Source organism: Phocoena sinus, chromosome 10 (assembly GCF_008692025.1).
Source record: "Phocoena sinus isolate mPhoSin1 chromosome 10, mPhoSin1.pri, whole genome shotgun sequence".
In the NCBI taxonomy this organism is placed as follows: Eukaryota; Metazoa; Chordata; class Mammalia; order Artiodactyla; family Phocoenidae; genus Phocoena; species Phocoena sinus.
In genome coordinates, this window is record NC_045772.1 from 81,927,853 (window position 1) to 81,944,973 (window position 17,121).

Sequence of the window (17,121 nt, forward strand, 5' to 3'; positions counted from 1 at the left end):
AGATAAACTGAGAGTAAATAAGAAGAAAAGTTGCAACGGGATAAGTGAATAAGATGGAGCCGGTAAGCACGGATTTCACTACTTCATCTTCACTGTGTAAGATTTAAAAAGTACACATTATCTTTCTAATGAAGAACCATGTCATTTAATTTGTTGCAAATTTCTTTTCTGAAAGTATTCAGAATAAAAAATCGGATTTTGCCTAATGAAGAGTCTGGGAACTTGAAATCTACGTTTTGGCTCAAGAAAACCTTTTTAGTTCCAGAAATCATTGTTTAGGATAACAACAGGTGAGAAGACACTGCAGACTCTAGACTCCAGATGGGTAAACTCTCGGTGAGGCAGAGAACAAGTATCTTCACAGACTGACCTAAGCTGGAGGCAGGGGATAGTAATAAGTAAAAGTGTGCCTGAGAGATGTATTATGGAACCAAATGAGCAAAACCCACAGGACATCTATATTTAAAACAAACAAAAACAACAGGAAGCATAAGCATAAACCACTTTATCTCAGACAACCCGAGAGTTCACTTACCTATCGCTTGAGCTAAGGCTATGACAACTTCCTGGCAAGTTGTGACTTCGGTGACCCCACAAACAATCCTCTGAACTCCGTCCACCCATACTTTAAGTTCCATGGTGCCCCAGCCAGTCACCAGAGGGCCCTGAGACTGGTCATCAAGGCGTCAGGTCATGTCTCTGGCCACGAAAACACGGAAAAGGCAGAGTCTGTGTAGTCAGCTAAAAAGAGGAAAAAACATTTTTAATAAAACAAATCTTACCATTTCTCCTAGTAAGTAAATGTTACCAAAACAAATTTTAATATATCATAGTCCTACTACCATTAATGACCATGGGCTTACTTATTCACAGAACTGAACTTAGAAGTGTGACTACAACCATGGCCACCAATCATGACACCTCATGGTACTATTTCCACAATTAGAATATTAATCATAAAGTCACTCTCCATTGACCAAAGAAATCTTATTTACTTGACCAAGCCCTACTGCTCAACATACAAACTAATTTATTACAAAAATTACTTCATTAGGATAATTTCTGAGGTTAAAAAAAGTTTTTTTGTCATTTTAGGAATCACAAATAATTGAACCAGTTTCCACAGCCTTGTCAGCATCTGTTTGTTCCCTGTGTTCCTTGCCTCACACTCTTGGCCAAGGGACCGAGAGTGTTGTCTACACCACTGAAACTTCAACACCAAGTGCAGCATAAGGCATAGGTGTGCAGAAAATATTAGCTGAAGGATATTAATTCCTTCGTTGGCTAACAACTTCCCCATCTATGATCTGCTTGTCCTCTACCCATTTATTTAACTGGAGTTTGATAATTGTCTTAAACTTTTTTTTTTAAAACATCTTTATTGGAGTATAATTGCTTTACAATGGTGTGTTAGTTTCTGCTTTATAACAAAGTGAATCAGTTATACATATACATATGTCTCCATATATCTTCCCTCTTGTGTCTCCCTCCCTCTCACCTTCCCTATCCCACCCCTCTAGATGGTCACAAAGCACCGAGCTGATCTCCCTGTGCTATGCGGCTGCTTCCCACTAGCTATATATTTTACATTTGGTAGTATATATATGTCCATGCCACTCTCTCACTTTGTCTCAGCTTACCCCTTCCCCTCCCCATATCATCAAGTCCATTCTCTAGTAGGTCTGCGTCTTTATTCCCATCTTGCCCCTAGGTTATTCATGACCATTTTTTTTTTTAGATTCCATATATATGTGTTAGCATACAGTATTTGTTTTTCTCTTTCTGACTTACTTCACTCTGTATGACAGACCCTAGGTCCATCCACCTCACTACAAATAACCAGTTTCGTTTCTGTTTATGGCTGAGTAATATTCCGTTGTATATATGTGCCACATCTTCTTTATCCATTCATCTGTTGATGGACACCTAGGTTGCTTCCATGTCCTGGCTATTGTAATAAGAGCTGCAATGAACATTTTGGTACATGACTCTTTTTGAATTATGGTTTTCTCAGGGTATATGCCCAGTAAAGGGATTGCTGGGTCCTACGGTAGTTCTATTTTTAGTTTTTGAAGGAACCTCCATACTTACTGTTCCCCATAGTGGCTGTATCAATTTACATGCCCACCAACAGTGCAAGAGGGTTCCCTTTATTCCACACCCCCTCCAGCATTTATTGTTTGTAGATTTTTTGATGATGGCCATTGTGACCGGTGTGAGATGATATCTCATTGTAGTTTTTTTTTTTTTTTTTTTTGCGATACACAGGCCTCTTACTGTTGTGGCCTCTCCCGTTGTGGATCACAGGCTCCAGATGCGCAGGCTCAGTGGCCATGGCTCACGGGCCTAGCCGCTCCATGGCATGTGGGATCTTCCCAGACCGGGGCATGAACCTGTGTCCCCTGCATCGGCAGGCGGACTCCCAACCACTGCACCACCAGGGAAGCCCCCTCATTGTAGTTTTGATTTGCATTCCTCTAATGATTAATGACGTTGAGCATTCTTTCATGTATCTGTAGGCAATCTGTATCTTCTTTGGAGAAATGTCTATTTAGGTCTTCTGCCCATTTTTGGATTGGGTTTTTTGTTCTTTTGATATTGAGCTGCATGAGCTGCTTGTAAATTTTGGAGATTAATCCTCTGTCAGTTGCTTCCTTTGCAAATATTTTCTCCCATTCTGAGGGGTGTAGTTTTGTCTTGCTTATGGTTTCCTTTGCTGCAGAAAAGCTTTTAAGTTTCATTAGGTCCCATTTGTTTACTTTTGTTTTTATTTCCATTCCTCTAGGAGATACGTCAAAAAGGATCTTGCTGTGATTTATGTCACAGAGGGTTCTGCCCATGTTTTCCTCTAAGAGTTTTATAGTGTTTGGCCTTACATTTAGGTCTTTAATCCATTTTGAGTTTATTTTTGTGTTTGATGTTAGGGAGTGTTCGAATTTCATTCTTTTACATGTAGCTGTCCAGTTTTCCCAGCACCACTTATTGAAGAGGCTGTCTTTTCTCCATTGTATAATCTTGCATCCTTTATCAAAGATAAGGTGACCATATGTGTGTGGATTTATCTCTGGGCTTTCTATCCTGTTCCATTGATCTATATTTCTGTTTTTGTGCCAGTACCATACTGTCTTGATTACTATAGCTTTGTAGTATAGTCTGAAGTCAGGGAGCCTGATTCCTCCAGCTCCGTTTTTCATTCTCAAGACTGCTGTGGCTCTTCGGGGTCTTTTGTGTTTCCATACAAATTGTGAAATTTTTTGTTCTAGTTCTGTGAAAAATACCAGTAGTAGTTTGATACGGACTACATTGAATCTGTAGATTGCTTTGGGTAGTAGAGTCATTTTCGCAGTGTTGATTCTTCCAATCCAAGAACATGGTATACCTCTCCATCTATTTGTATCATCTTTAATTTCTTTCATCAGTGTCTTATAATTTTCAGCATACAGGTCTTTTGTCTCCTTAGGTAGGTTATTCCTACCTTTTATTCTTTTTGTTGCAGTGGTAAATGGGAGTGTTTTCTTAATTTCACTATCAGATTTTTCATCATTAGTGTATAGGAATGCAAGGGATTTCTGTGCATTAATTTTGTATCCTGAAACTTTACCGAATTCATTGATTAGCTCTAGTAGTTTTAGGGTAGCACCTTTAGGATTCTCTATGTATAGTATCATGTCATCTGCAAATAATGACAGCTTTACTTCTTCTTTTCCGATTTGGATTCCTTTTATTTCTTTTTCTTCTCTGGCTGCTGTGGCTATAACTTCTAAAACTATGTTGAATAATAGTGGTGAGAGAGGGCAACCTTGTCTCGTTCTTGATTTTAGTGGAAATGGTTTCAGTTTTTCACCATTGAGGACAATGTTGGCTGTGGGTTTGTCATATATGGCCTTTATTATGTTGAGTAAAGTCCCCTCTATGCCTACTTTCTGGAGGGTTTTTATCATAAATGGGTGTTGAATTTTGTCGAAAGGTTTCTCTACATCTATTGAGATGATCATATGGTTTTTCTCCTTTGGTTTGTTAATGTGGTGCATCACATTGATTGATTTGCGTATATTGAAGAATCCTTCCATTCCTGGGATAAACCCCACTTGATCATGGTGTATGATCCTTTTAATGTGCTCTTGGATCCTGTTTGCTAGTATTTTGTTGAGAATTTTTGCATCTATGTTCATCAGTGATATTGGCCTGTAATTTTCTTTCTTTGTGACATCTTTGGTTTTGGTATCAGGGTGATGGTGGCCTCGTAGAATGAGTGTGGGAGTGTTCCTCCCTCTGCTATATTTTGGAAGAGTTTGAGAAGGATATGTGTTAGCTGTTCTCTAAATGTTTGATAGAATTTGCCTGTGAAGCCATCTGGTCCTGGGCTTTTGTTTGTTGGAAGATTTTTAATCACAGTCTCAATTTCAATGCTTGTGATTGCTCTGTTCATATTTTCTATTTCTTCCTGGTTCAGTCTCGGAAGGTTTGCATTTCTAAGCATTTGTCGATTTCTTTCAGGTTGTCCATTTTATTGGCATAGAGTTGCTTGTAGTAATCTCTCATGATCCTTTGTATTTCTGCAGTGTCAGTTGTTACTTCTCCTTTTTCATTTCTAATTATATTGATTTGAGCCTTCTCTCTTTTTTTCTTGATGAGTCTGGCTAATGGTTTATCAATTTTGTTTATCTTCTCAAAGAACCACCTTTTGGTTTTACTGATCTTTGCTATCGTTTCCTTCATTTATTTTTCATTTCTTTCTGATCTGATCTTTATGATTTGTTTCCTTCTGCTAACTTTGGGGTTTTTTTGTTATTCTTTCTCTAATTACTTTAGGTGTAAGGTTAGGTTGTTGATTTGAGATGTTTCCTGTTTCTTAAGGTAGGATTGTATTGCTATAAACTTCCCTCTTAGAACTGTTTTTGCTGCATCCCACAGGTTTTGGGTTGTGTTTTCATTGTCATTTGTTTCTAGGTATTTTTTGATTTCTTCTTTGATTTCTTCAGTGATCTCCTGGTTATTAAGTAGTGTATTGTTTAGCCTATATATGTTTGTATTTTTTACAGATTTTTTCCTGTAATTGATATCTAGTCTCACAGCGTTGTGGTTGGAAAAGAGACTTGATACGATTTCAATTTTCTTAAATTTACCAAGGCTTGATTTGTGACCGAAGATATGATCTATCCTGGCAAATGTTCCATGAACACTTGAGAAGAAAGTGTATTCTGTTGTTTTTGGATGGAATGTCCTATAAATATCCATTAAGTCCATCTTGTTTAATGTATCATTTAAAGCTTGTGTTTCCTTATTTATTTTCATTTTGGATGATCTGTTCATTGGTGAAAGTGGGGTATTAAAGTCCCCTACTATGATTGTTTTACTGTCTACTTCCCCTTTTATGGCTGTTGGTATTTGCCTTATGTATTGAGGTGCTCCTATGTGGGGTACATAAATATTTACAATTGTTATATCTTCTTCATGGATTGATCCCTTGATCATATGTAGTGTCCTTCTTTGTCTCTTGTAATAGTCTTTGTTTTAAAGTCTATTTTATCTGGTATGAGAATTGCTACTCCAGCTTTCTTTTGATTTCCATTTGCATGGAATATCTTTTTCCATCCCCTCACTTTCAGTCTGTATGTGTCCCTAGGTCTGAAGTGGGTCTCTTGTAGACAGCATATATATGGGTCTTGTTTTTGTATCTATTCAGCCAGTCTATGTCTTTTGGTGAGAGCATTTTCATCCATTTACATTTAAGGTAATTATTGATATGTATGTTCCTATTACCATTTCCTTAATTGTTTGGGTTCGTTATTGTAGGTCTTTTCCTTCTCTCGTGTTTCCTGCCTAGAGAAGTTCCTTTAGCATTTGTTGTAAAGCTGGTTTGGTGGTGCTGAATTCTCTTAGCTTTTGCTTGTCTGTAAAGGTTTTAATTTCTCCATCAAATCTGAATGAGATCCTTGCTGAGTAGAGTAATCTTGGTTGTAGATTTTTCTCCTTCATTACTTTAAATATGTCCTGCCAGTCCCTTCTGGCTTGCAGAGTTTCTGCTGAAGGATCAGCTGTTAACCTTTTAGGGATTCCCTTGTGTGTTATTTCTCCCTTGTTGCTTATAACGTTTTTTCTTTGTATTTAATTTTTGATAGTTTGATTAATATGTGTCTTGGCGTGTTTCTCCTTGGATTTATCTGGTATGGGACTCTCTTTGCTTCCTGAACTGGTTTAACTATTTCCTTTCCCATATTAGAGAAGTTTTCAACTATAATCTCTTCAAATATTTTCTCAGTCCCTTTCTTTTTCTCTTCTTCTTCCAGGACACCTATAATTCGAATGTTGGTGTGTTTAATGTTGTCCCAGAGGTCTCTGAGACTGTCCTCAATTCTTTTCATTGTTTTTTCTTTATTCTGCTCTGCAGTAGTTATTTCCACTATTTTATCTTCCAGGTCACTTATCCGTTTTTCTGCCTCAGTCATTCTGCTATTGATCCCTTGTAGAGAATTTTTAATTTCATTTCTTGTGTTGTTCATCACTGTTTGTTTGCTCTTTAGTTCTTCTAGGTCCTTGTAAAACGTTTCTTGTAGTTTCTCCATTCTGTTTCCAAGATTTGGATCATCTTTACTATCATTATTCTGAATTCTTTTTCAGGTAGACTGCCTATTTCCTCTTCATTTGTTTAGGTCTGGTGGGTTTTTGCCTTGCTCCATCATCTGCTGTGTGTTTCTCTGTCTTCCCATTCATCTTACTTTATGGTGTCTGGGGTCTCCTTTTCGCAGGAGGAGGTTACCGTTGCAGGTTTGTAGTTCCCATTGTTTTTGGTGTCTGTCCCCAGTGGCTAAGGTTGATTCAGTGGGTTGGGTAGGCTTCCTGTGGAGGGGACTAATGCCTGTGCTCTGGTGGATCAGGCTGGATCTTGTCTTTCTGGTGGGCAGGTCCACGTCTGGTGGTGTGTTTTGGGGTGTCTGTGGCCTTATTATGATTTAAGGCAGCCTCTCTGCTAATGGATGGGGTTGTGTTCCCGTCTTGCTTGTTGTTTGGCATAGGGTGTCCAGCACTGCAAATACTCATTTTCTAACTGTCTTCAATTTAAGAGTTATTCTAATAATGTAAACTTTTTTTTAACTTGCTGTGTTTCCCCAGTGTTTAATATTTTGTTTAGCTGCATTATAGGTGAAGCAGAAAATTCTGCATTCTCATATGGTCAAACAATATGTCTTGATTTTTTTCTATTGATTAGAATGTTATTATTAGCCTACTAAAAATCAATTACACACAATTCTTTTTTCTGTGGGTTTTTAAAATCTCAACACTTCCTGTGTTAATAAATCTTTAATCAATCTATGATTTGTTTGCCCATTGTCCTGTGATCTTCCTATTTCTTTGCTGTTTTTAAAAAAGAATGTTAAAAGTTTATGAGATGTAATAAACATTGATTTAATTAAAGAAAATATTTAAACTTGTTTAATGGTTTACAATGGCACGGCCATTTCAGGATTAATTGATCATTTAAAAACTTATTTAAAAAACAATACGAACTTTTCCTATAAAATAGTATTTACTACAAATAGTAACTTAGTCCTTTTACATTCTGTTAAAGGACCTAAGACAGTTTGAGGGTACCTGGTCACCTGGGTAGATGAGTCAGAACACATGTGAGATGAATGAGAATAAACCTAATTACTTTTTCTAGGGACGGTACAAAAACACTTTTTGTTGGGACTTCCCTGATGGCCCAGTGGTAAAGAATCTACCTTGCAATGCAGGGGACGCAGGTTCGATCCCTGGTTGGGGAACTAAGATCCCGCATGCTGTGGGGCAACTAAGCCCACGTGCCACAACTACTGAGCCTGCACGCCTCAACTAGAGAGCCTGCATGCTGCAAACTACAGAGCCCACACACTCTGGGACCCAGGCATCACAACTAGAGAGAAGCTCCAACGCCACAACGAAAGACCCCACATGCCACAACTAAGACCTGATGCAGCCAAAAATAAATAAATAAATAAATAATAAATAAGTCTTAAAAAGAAACCTTTTTGTCACACTGTAATTTCCCAGAGTGCTGCTTCAGCTCTCTCTGCTTCCACTGCAGCGCCAAGGCGGCTTCACTAACCCCTTTTATGCCCAGAGGAAGGACCATCTGCCCCCAACAAGCTGATTCCCAAACTGTGTTCCTCAGTTAGGAAATCTGTAAGATGTTAAATTTCTGGGGAAAAAGGGCTCCAAGGCCGAGGAAATGTAAGAAATCCAGTAAACAAAGTTTAAAAAGTTCCTTTACTGCTAGGTTCTTTGAGCATTATATAGGCTGGTGTGCACTCCAAGTGTCAAATAAGAGGTTTATGTGCTACTGTCCCTAATCCATTTAGAGAACATTTAAGGAAAGGAAACATAAGAGTTCTGACTTAAAATAAGATTTGTTTCCTTCTCTGCTAGGCACTCTATTTACTAAAAATAGAATATGTATTATTCTTCCTTGGGATGAGTTAAGATGAAAAAATGGTCAAACATTAATATATTGTGTTAAATTAATATATTAAAATTAAATCATTTTATTAAAAGGAAAAACAGCTGAATTTTTAAAGCTGAATTAAAATTTATTTAATACATAGTCCCTTATGTTTCATTAGAAGATTAAACTTGGACCTTTCAACTTAAAAGCTTTCGCACAGCAAAGGAAACCACTGACAAAACAAAGACAACTTACTGAATGGGAGAAAATATGTGCAAATGATATGACATAAAGGATTAATATCCAACATATATAAATAGCTCATACAACTCAACATCAAAAAACCAAACCACCCAATTAAAAAATAGGCAGAAGAACTGAACAGACATTCTTCCAAAAGGAAATGCAGATGGCCAATAGGCCCATGAAAAGATGCTCAACATCACTAATCATCAGGGAAATGCAAATCAAAACCACAGTGAGATATCACCTCACACCTGTCAGAATGGCTACCATCAAAAGGAACACAAGTAACAAATTGTTGGTGAGGACGTGGAGAAAAGGGAACCCTCCTACACTGTTAGTAGGAATGTAAACTGGTGCAGCCGCTGTGGAAAACCGTATGGAGGTTTCTCAAAAAAACTAAAAATAGAACTACCATATGACCCAGCAATTCCACTTCTGGGTATACATCCAAAAAAACCAAAAACGCTAATTCGAAAAGATACGTGCACCCCAATATTCATAGCAGCATTATTTACAATAGCCAAGATATGGAAGCAACCTAAGTGTCTATCAACAGATAATGGATAAAGAAGATGCGGTGTACATATCCGGTGGACTACTACTCAGCCATAAAAAATGACGAACTTCTTGCATTTGCAGCAACATGGATGAACTTGGAGGGTATTGTACTAAGTGAAATAAGTCAGAGAAAGACAAATACTATATGATATCACTTATATGTGGAATCTAAAAAATACAATAAACGAGTGAATATAACAAAAAAGGAGAATCACAGATACAGAGAACAAACTAGTGGTTACCAGTTGCTGGGGGCAATATGGGAATAGGGGAGTGGTCAGTACAAACTATGGAGTGTAAGATAGGCTCAAGGATGTGTTGTACAACACGGGGAATATAGCCAATATTTTGTAATAACTGTGGATGGAAAGTAACCTTTAAAATTGTACAAAAATTTTAAAAATTAAAATAAAAAAGTAAAGAGCATTATTTTAAAAAAGATATTAAACTTGGGAAACCTAACACGAAAGACATCAGATCTGATTAAAAGTTATCCCCACCCCCCAAGAAACCTATATTATTTCAAAGAAACTTATGAGGCTCATTATTAAGTTCCATTAAGGTTTTAGTATACCATCACATTTTTTTTTTTCTTTTTTGCGGTATGCGGGCCTCTCACTGTTGTGGCTTCTCCCGTTGTGGAGCACAGGCTCCGGACGTGTAGGCTCAGCGGCCATGGCTCACGGGCCCTGCTGCTCCACGGCATGTGGGATCTTCCCGGACCAGGGCACGAACCCGTGTCCCCTGCATCGGCAGGCGGACTCTCAACCACTGCGCCACCAGGGAAGCCCCTATTAACTTTTTAATGTTTAAATATTACTGATGTAAGGAAAAAAATGTCTATGGGTACCTGCTGCCTGCCTGTAGAAATGGGAAAGGAACTGAAGATGAAAAACAACCTGGAGAGTGTGACAGGATGAAGCACAATGTGAGAGGAGGAGAGAGAGAGTGAAAACACATTAGGAAAAAAAGAGGCAATGAGAAGCCAGAATTTGGCAGATACAGGTAACGGTTTTTGGAAAACTGCCTCAGACGCCAGGCATAGGTTACCTGCCCCTGACCTGCAATGTTCAGATTATGCATGTTTGACACTCTTGTTCTGTATTTTGGAAACGCAGTTAAAAGTAAGTTGCTTTTATCAAGACCATTATTTTGCTATAATGCAGTTCTGCAAATGGTGTCACAGAAATCGGTTGTTAAAAAAGGTACACAATGTCAAAAGCGGTGCTAAGGAAGATGACCTTAGTAATAAAAATAAGAGCCTCCCAAAATGAATTCTTGAGAACAGCAGTCCTGAGAGATGTACCATGGGGAAATAAGGTTCCCCAGTCCAACAATTTTGAGAAACATTTCGTAACATGTCATCTCTGGGAGACAATGCGCAGCAAGATAAAGGTTCTGATACCCCAGGGTAGAGAAACTGGTCAAACTCTGTTAAACTTACTCAGTGACTTAGCATGGCGGGTGGGGAGTGGAAGGGGGAACAATGCCTATAAAATATATTTTATACTATTGGATGCAAACGTCTAACTTTTAGAAAATTTGCCTACATGTAAAAATAAGATTTCTACCAGCCCTTTAATGTAATTTGAGGCACTGAGAAGTAGTGATGGATACACTGTTTAAAGTTTTACTTGCAGGAACAATATAGAACAAATGAGAATATTTAATAGAACCCTAGCTTTCTCTTTTGCTTATACAAAAAGTCTTCATTGCCAGGATGAAGCCATCCCTTCTAAAAATGGGTTTTATATTTTTCTTTTCAGGGACCTGTCTAAATCATAGGATTTTTCTTTAATAGTATGTTTTTAGAAGTTCTCAAAGCTAAGCAGTATGTACATATTAACTATTAAATCCAATAAACCCATGCTCTTTCCTCTATCACTCATCATCCTCAGATCACAGCATTCAAACACATGCAACGATCTAACATTTCCCAAATATTACATGTGCACATGACCACTCCACAACTATGGCGAGGAATGGCATGAGCACCGACCATCTGCCAAGTGCAGTGTATTGTGTCTCATTTATTCCTCACAGCACAATTCAGTGAGTTAGGTATCACTGGCCTCATTTTAAAGGTGAGAAAAGTGAGTCTCAGAGAGCTTAAACAACTAACTCTCCCAAGGTCTCAAAACTTGTAATTTGGGGGCATATATTCAAAACTGGGGTGAATAAAGAAACTAAGGAATGAGTAAGGCAGGCTTCTCTAAAAGGATTCACTGTACCTAAATAAGTGTTCTTAAAATGTCCTAAATTATACTAAGAAAACTCATCTATCACCTCCTGGAAATTTATTTCTATTAATAAACAACAATCACACAGTAGGTATAAACTTGCCATTCCAGGAGAAAGAGAAGAGGTAAAACAACTAAATCGTGCTAAGAAACTACAGTTTTAATTGAGAGAACCTATGATAAATAAATGCTCATGCCAGCAAAATGAGTGTCTCACGGTCAGATTCATTTTTCAGAGCCAACAAATTACTCCTCCAGTTTTGGAAAATTATGTCCACATTTATTTTACAGAGGCCTAAATAAAATACGTTTGCATATTTGTGTTAATTTTTAACTCTTGCCTTTAATATTAAGCAAAGCTTCTTAGAGATTTCCGGCATTTTCTTTAAGTTCACACCATTAAAAACTACTTCCTGGAATAAGCCATTTTTTCCAAGGGACCATTGATTTAGTGGAGATAGCATTTACCAAGGTTCAAATCCTGAGTCTATTACTTAAGATGCATAACTTTTCAAGTGGCATGTGTGAGAAATAGAATGCCTTTTAAAAAAATGTACCTGGTGCGGGGCTTGGCTCAAAGTGTAAATTCAATAAAAGTTTGTTCTGTGTATGGAAGTAAAAATTATAACTTTCAAAAATTAGAAACTTCTTTTCCTGAAGGAAAAAATCAATAGAAAAGCGACATTTTGGAAACATTTTTATTTTAATAAGAGCACCTGAAAATAAAGACATTTTAGATTATGACACCGTGTACCTAAGAGCAGCCAACACTCTCAAAGTTTTTAAATGGAGATTAGAAATGATAATTGGGATTAGCACCCATATTAAAAAATTTCAATTGCATCTGGTATAAACATGATACAAATCAAGTTAAAGTTATTGATATGAAAATATTGATCCTTCTACTAAGAACCATCTTTTTTTTGTTTGTCTGTTTTTGTGGTACGCGGGCCTCTCACTGTTGTGGCCTCTCCCGTTGCGGAGCACAGGCTCCAGACGCGCAGGCTCAGTGGCCATGGCTCACGGGCCCAGCCACTCCGTGGCACGTGGGATCTTTCTGGACTGGGGCACGAACCCGTGTCCCCTGCATCTGCAGGCGGACTCTCAACCACTGCACCACCAGGGAAGCCCCAAAAATAAACTTTTAAAATAAATATAACTAGTAACTTTAGTTTTTTTATTTAGCATCAAATTTGGTGTTAGAAGAGCCATTATTTTCAGGTGAGTTTCTTATTCAAAGCTCATCTCCAGATAGCTTATGGACAATTATATTTTTCTAAATCACATATAATGTTAAACCTATACTATGATTTTGAAATGGAGACTTCTTCCATACCCAGAGGTGTAAACTAACAGGTCACAGAGCAGGATCAAAAACCTTTTGGGAGCACAGTACTTCGTCAGGACAGTACTTATTTCTGAACTAACAATCTGAGTAAATTTTGACCTGCCAATTAAAGCTCTGAGCAGAAATACAGAATTTCTATGTAATAATTATAACTTAAGAAAAAGCAAAATCTTTACAGTTACCCATTTTAGAGAATAGAGAGATATATTTCCAGTAACCAAAGCTAATCTCAAAAGCAAGTTCTTATTCGAAATAATTCCTTTTACTAATCTAATACTAACTGACACCACCAAAAAGTCATTTATTCCCTAGTCCCTTCAAAATGGTTACCATTTGTAAAATCATTCTGATACCCCATGGAAATACAAGGACATGTTTATTAGACTGAATTCTTCTTTGAGTTCTGGCTGACAGAACACTGATAAAGGAAGTGTTTTGCTTGGGAATTTAACCTGGAAATTCACACCTTGAAAAGGGTCACAGGAGAACAAGGCATGCAGAGGTCAGGGAGGGTGGCATGAGACAATGGCCACTCGGTGGGTCTGAAGGGATGTCATAAAAGTGATGGAAATGAACCAAGACCAATACATAAAAATGAACAATTCAGTCTAGGTCAGGGCCTCCAAAAGCCCCTACAGCCCTCATTGTAAGCCAATTCATGATGGTCAAAATCTCACTAGTGGTAGTAACCCTGAGTCAGCTTTAACTGGAATGCCACCACTCCACACGAATGCTACTAACCATAACATGTGCATCTTTCTTATTTTTTTCTGCTATTCCAGCCTTGCAGTATTCTTCTTTCCAAGTCACAAGCCTACCAAAATCACTCAAAAACAATTTGGCTCTATGTGGTGAAAGTTCAAAGGAAGCTGTGGATTCCTTACACCTAGAGATGTCAAGGAGGGATGGACACATGATGGTACTTTCTCCAGACAGATAAAGGTCACTCATTTCATAGAGTTCACTGAAACCAAATGGATAAGATATCTTTCCTTTCGGAGCTAGCAACCTGCTGGCCAACAACTAGCATAATAATTTCACTGAACACAGAAGGCTGAGGTCTAGCCAAATTTTATCATTCGATCAAGGTCACGTGGATGGATGTTAGCCAATCTTTGGAATAATACTAATTTAGATTATTCGGAAAACTGAAATTAAGTGATTAAACTTAATTAAGTGCCCAGTACAGAAGATGTTGAGGGAGTTGCTCTTGTAAAGAACTCTATGAAAACAGAACATAAAATGGGGGTTGCCACTGACATAGGAACATTGCCATGAAAAATCTTTGTGTTGCTTGTTCTTGCTAATTTTCTTAAATGTTCATGGAAGGTGGACCTTACAACTTGATTTTATTGGTATAAAATCTAAGTAAAAAAAACAAAAATAATGTACCATTGGGTTGCATTTCTTGCTGCAGTACTATTTTTAAAAAGGAACATAAAAAGCCATCTGGTTTGCAATTACATCTTCTGTTGGTGTCCCAGTCTACCTTGTGGCCCTTTAGAGAAAGCTGGAGGCATATGTGTAGCGCCAAAGTTCTGTGATGGTTTAACTCCTGTTGAGCTCCCAGGACTGGGAAAGATATCACACTCTCCAAGTCTTAATGTGAAAAAACCCTGAATTCTGGCATCAATTAAATCATGCTTTTTACTACGTATGCTATTTCATGGCTCTCTTTCATTGGAAAACTGGCAGTGAGCAATAATGTTATAATGTATTTTTACTAAAAAAAATTACTGAAAACTTGGTGACATTTTAAAAGACAGATGTAAGTACAAATAGATTTGTGTTATTGCTCCGAGAGCAGATACACTTTGGTACCTTGATTGTAAACCAAACCCTTCAAATGAAAACATGTTTTTGTTACTTAATCTAGCAACAACAATAATAAACAGCTAACACGTACTGAATTCTACTATGTGACAGATGCAAAGTTAACTGTGTATATATATATTTATATGTATTTTATATATTATAATATACGTGTGTGTATAAAATTTGACTTAATCCTTCTGATACTCATCTATAGCTCTGTGTGACTTGAATTAGCATGAAACAAGTGAGGAAACTGGGGTATAGAGGAATCAGTAACTCAGCCAGAGTCACTCAGCCAGCAAGTGATATTAAATTATGTTCAAAACTTTAGAGCCTCCATTCAGGTATAAGGAATCTATTTCCTTAATTTAGTATTTATGACATTCTACAATGAAACCCACTGTTTTACTTCACAGAAGATAAAAATAAATGTCTTTTTCATCTACAGACGTCTCACTCATAATATCATAAATATCAAGCCCATTAATTCTGACAAGCCCATTCTTACAGTTATACAATGAATTAAGTTCACAAATTTTTCAACAAAACATTGCCTTGACTAATGACTACGAAGGTGACTTTAAATAGGCAAACTTTATATATCAAACATGTTCCTTTTCAGGTATATATTTCTAAGCTAAATTAGTATGTAAACATTTCAAAGCCAAAATAAAATACTTTGGGGAGGAAATAGTAATAAAATTAAGGAAAAAGTGAGCACCCAACTTTCTTTGACTGACTGTCAAAGTGGCTGCTAGACTATAAACCTTTCTACTAACTTCAGTTTTCAGAGTTAATTAACACAGTATAGAAAGGGTAACAGTTGGTCTTTCTTAAATACAAATTGGATCCCACACTCCTGCTCAGAACGCTCCAATGGCTCTCCACTCACTGCCATCAGGACCTGGCTGACAGTGAGGGGTTGTAGGGGCTGCTGGAGGTCTTGACTAGACTGAATTGTTCACTTCTGTGTGTCGGTCTTAGTCTGTTTCCATCACTTTTATGACACCCATTTGTAACAACCAAGTGTTCACTGTCGCATGCCACCCACGGCTCCCTTTCTTTTCTGTACCTTCTTCTCCTGCGACCAGTTGATTAAAGTACTAAATGCTTTAAGAGCATGGAAGGAAGAAATTATATTTGGCAAAATTAAACATGCATGATCCCTAAGAATCTTTGTTAAACTAGAACGATTTCAACTCACAGAACATTTCAAATGTATCCATTCAAACAATTTGAAAAGGTAGTTTTCCCTTATTCTTTAAGAGCCAAAAATAATACTGCTTACTCTACATACTTCCTGAAGAAAATGTAAGTCAGTTATATAATGAAATCCCTAGATGATATGCAAAAATAGCTGCATCTTTTGGTGATATTTTAAAGTACAGGCATACCTCACAGATATTGTGGGTTTGGTTCCAGACCACTGCAATAAAGTAAATATCTCAATAAAGTGAGTCTCACCAATTTTTTTGGTTTCCCAGTGCATATGAAAGGTTTATTATATTGTAGTCTATTAAGTGTGTAATAGCATTATCTCCAAAAAAACAATGTACATACCTTACTTAAAAAATACTTTATTGCTAAAAAATGCTAACCACCATCTGAGCCTTCGGTGAGTCTCATCTTTTTGTAATAGCAAGATCAAAGATCACCGACCACCATAGCAAATATAATAATAATGTAAAAGTTGGAAATATTGCGAGAATTACCAAAATGTGACATAGAGACACGAAGTGAGCAGATGTTGTTGGAAAAATGGTGGCAATAGACTTGCTCGATGCGGGGTTGCCACAAAACTTCCATTTGTCAAAAAACACAATATCTAGGAAGGGCAATAAAATGGGGTATGCCTGTAATAGGTATTTTCCATGTAGCAAAATTCTAATAGAGAGTTTAATTATTCCATGTAATGAAACAAATAATGCTATTCCATAATGTTCCATACTTCATTCTTCACACAGTCTTCAGTTGCCACTCTCTTTAAAGAGACACTCTGTGCTGCTCTGCATTTAAGCTGGGGAAGTTTTGGGCTTCAAATAATCCAGGAAGTGTTGTGTTGCTATATGAGCATTCAATATTATTTGAAAAGATAGGTGCTAATTTTGAGACGTGCACTGTGAAATTTCAGGGCAGAAGACCTGATATTTACTGTAAACATCATTAGTGATGCCGACTGAAGTGGTCCTCGACTTGACAATATTCTATTTAGAGAACTGGGCTTAGGCCTAGTCCCTGCCCTTTACTGAAACTACAGTGTCCAGGTGAAGATGGCTGTGACTGGTCAGTCAGCAGTCAGATGCAACGAGGAAAGCTACACGTTTAACCTTGAGCACATGAATAAATAGAAATGGCTCAACTGCAGGGCGCAGCAACTAAAGCAACTGACTGTTTAAAATCCTAGTACACTTTCCAAGTTAAACTGTTTGTTTAAGGGGGAAAAGGGCCCTAGTTTTTTATGTTCAAATAAATGTATTTGCATTTCATTAGTA

The 17,121-nt window shown here is 37.4% G+C and overlaps 1 protein-coding gene across 3 annotated transcripts in view; it reads right to left on the minus strand.

Moving 5' to 3' along the window:
- Positions 1-17,121, minus strand: part of RASSF8 (Ras association domain family member 8) — a 131,007-nt gene that overhangs the window by 17,911 nt on the left and 95,975 nt on the right. For all 3 annotated transcript variants that reach the window (XM_032646525.1, XM_032646523.1, XM_032646524.1), the window contains one exon: positions 536-741. In XM_032646525.1, coding sequence (XP_032502416.1) covers positions 536-638 — 103 coding nt within the window. In that variant the 5' untranslated portion in view covers positions 639-741. The remainder of the gene's footprint in view (positions 1-535; positions 742-17,121) is intronic.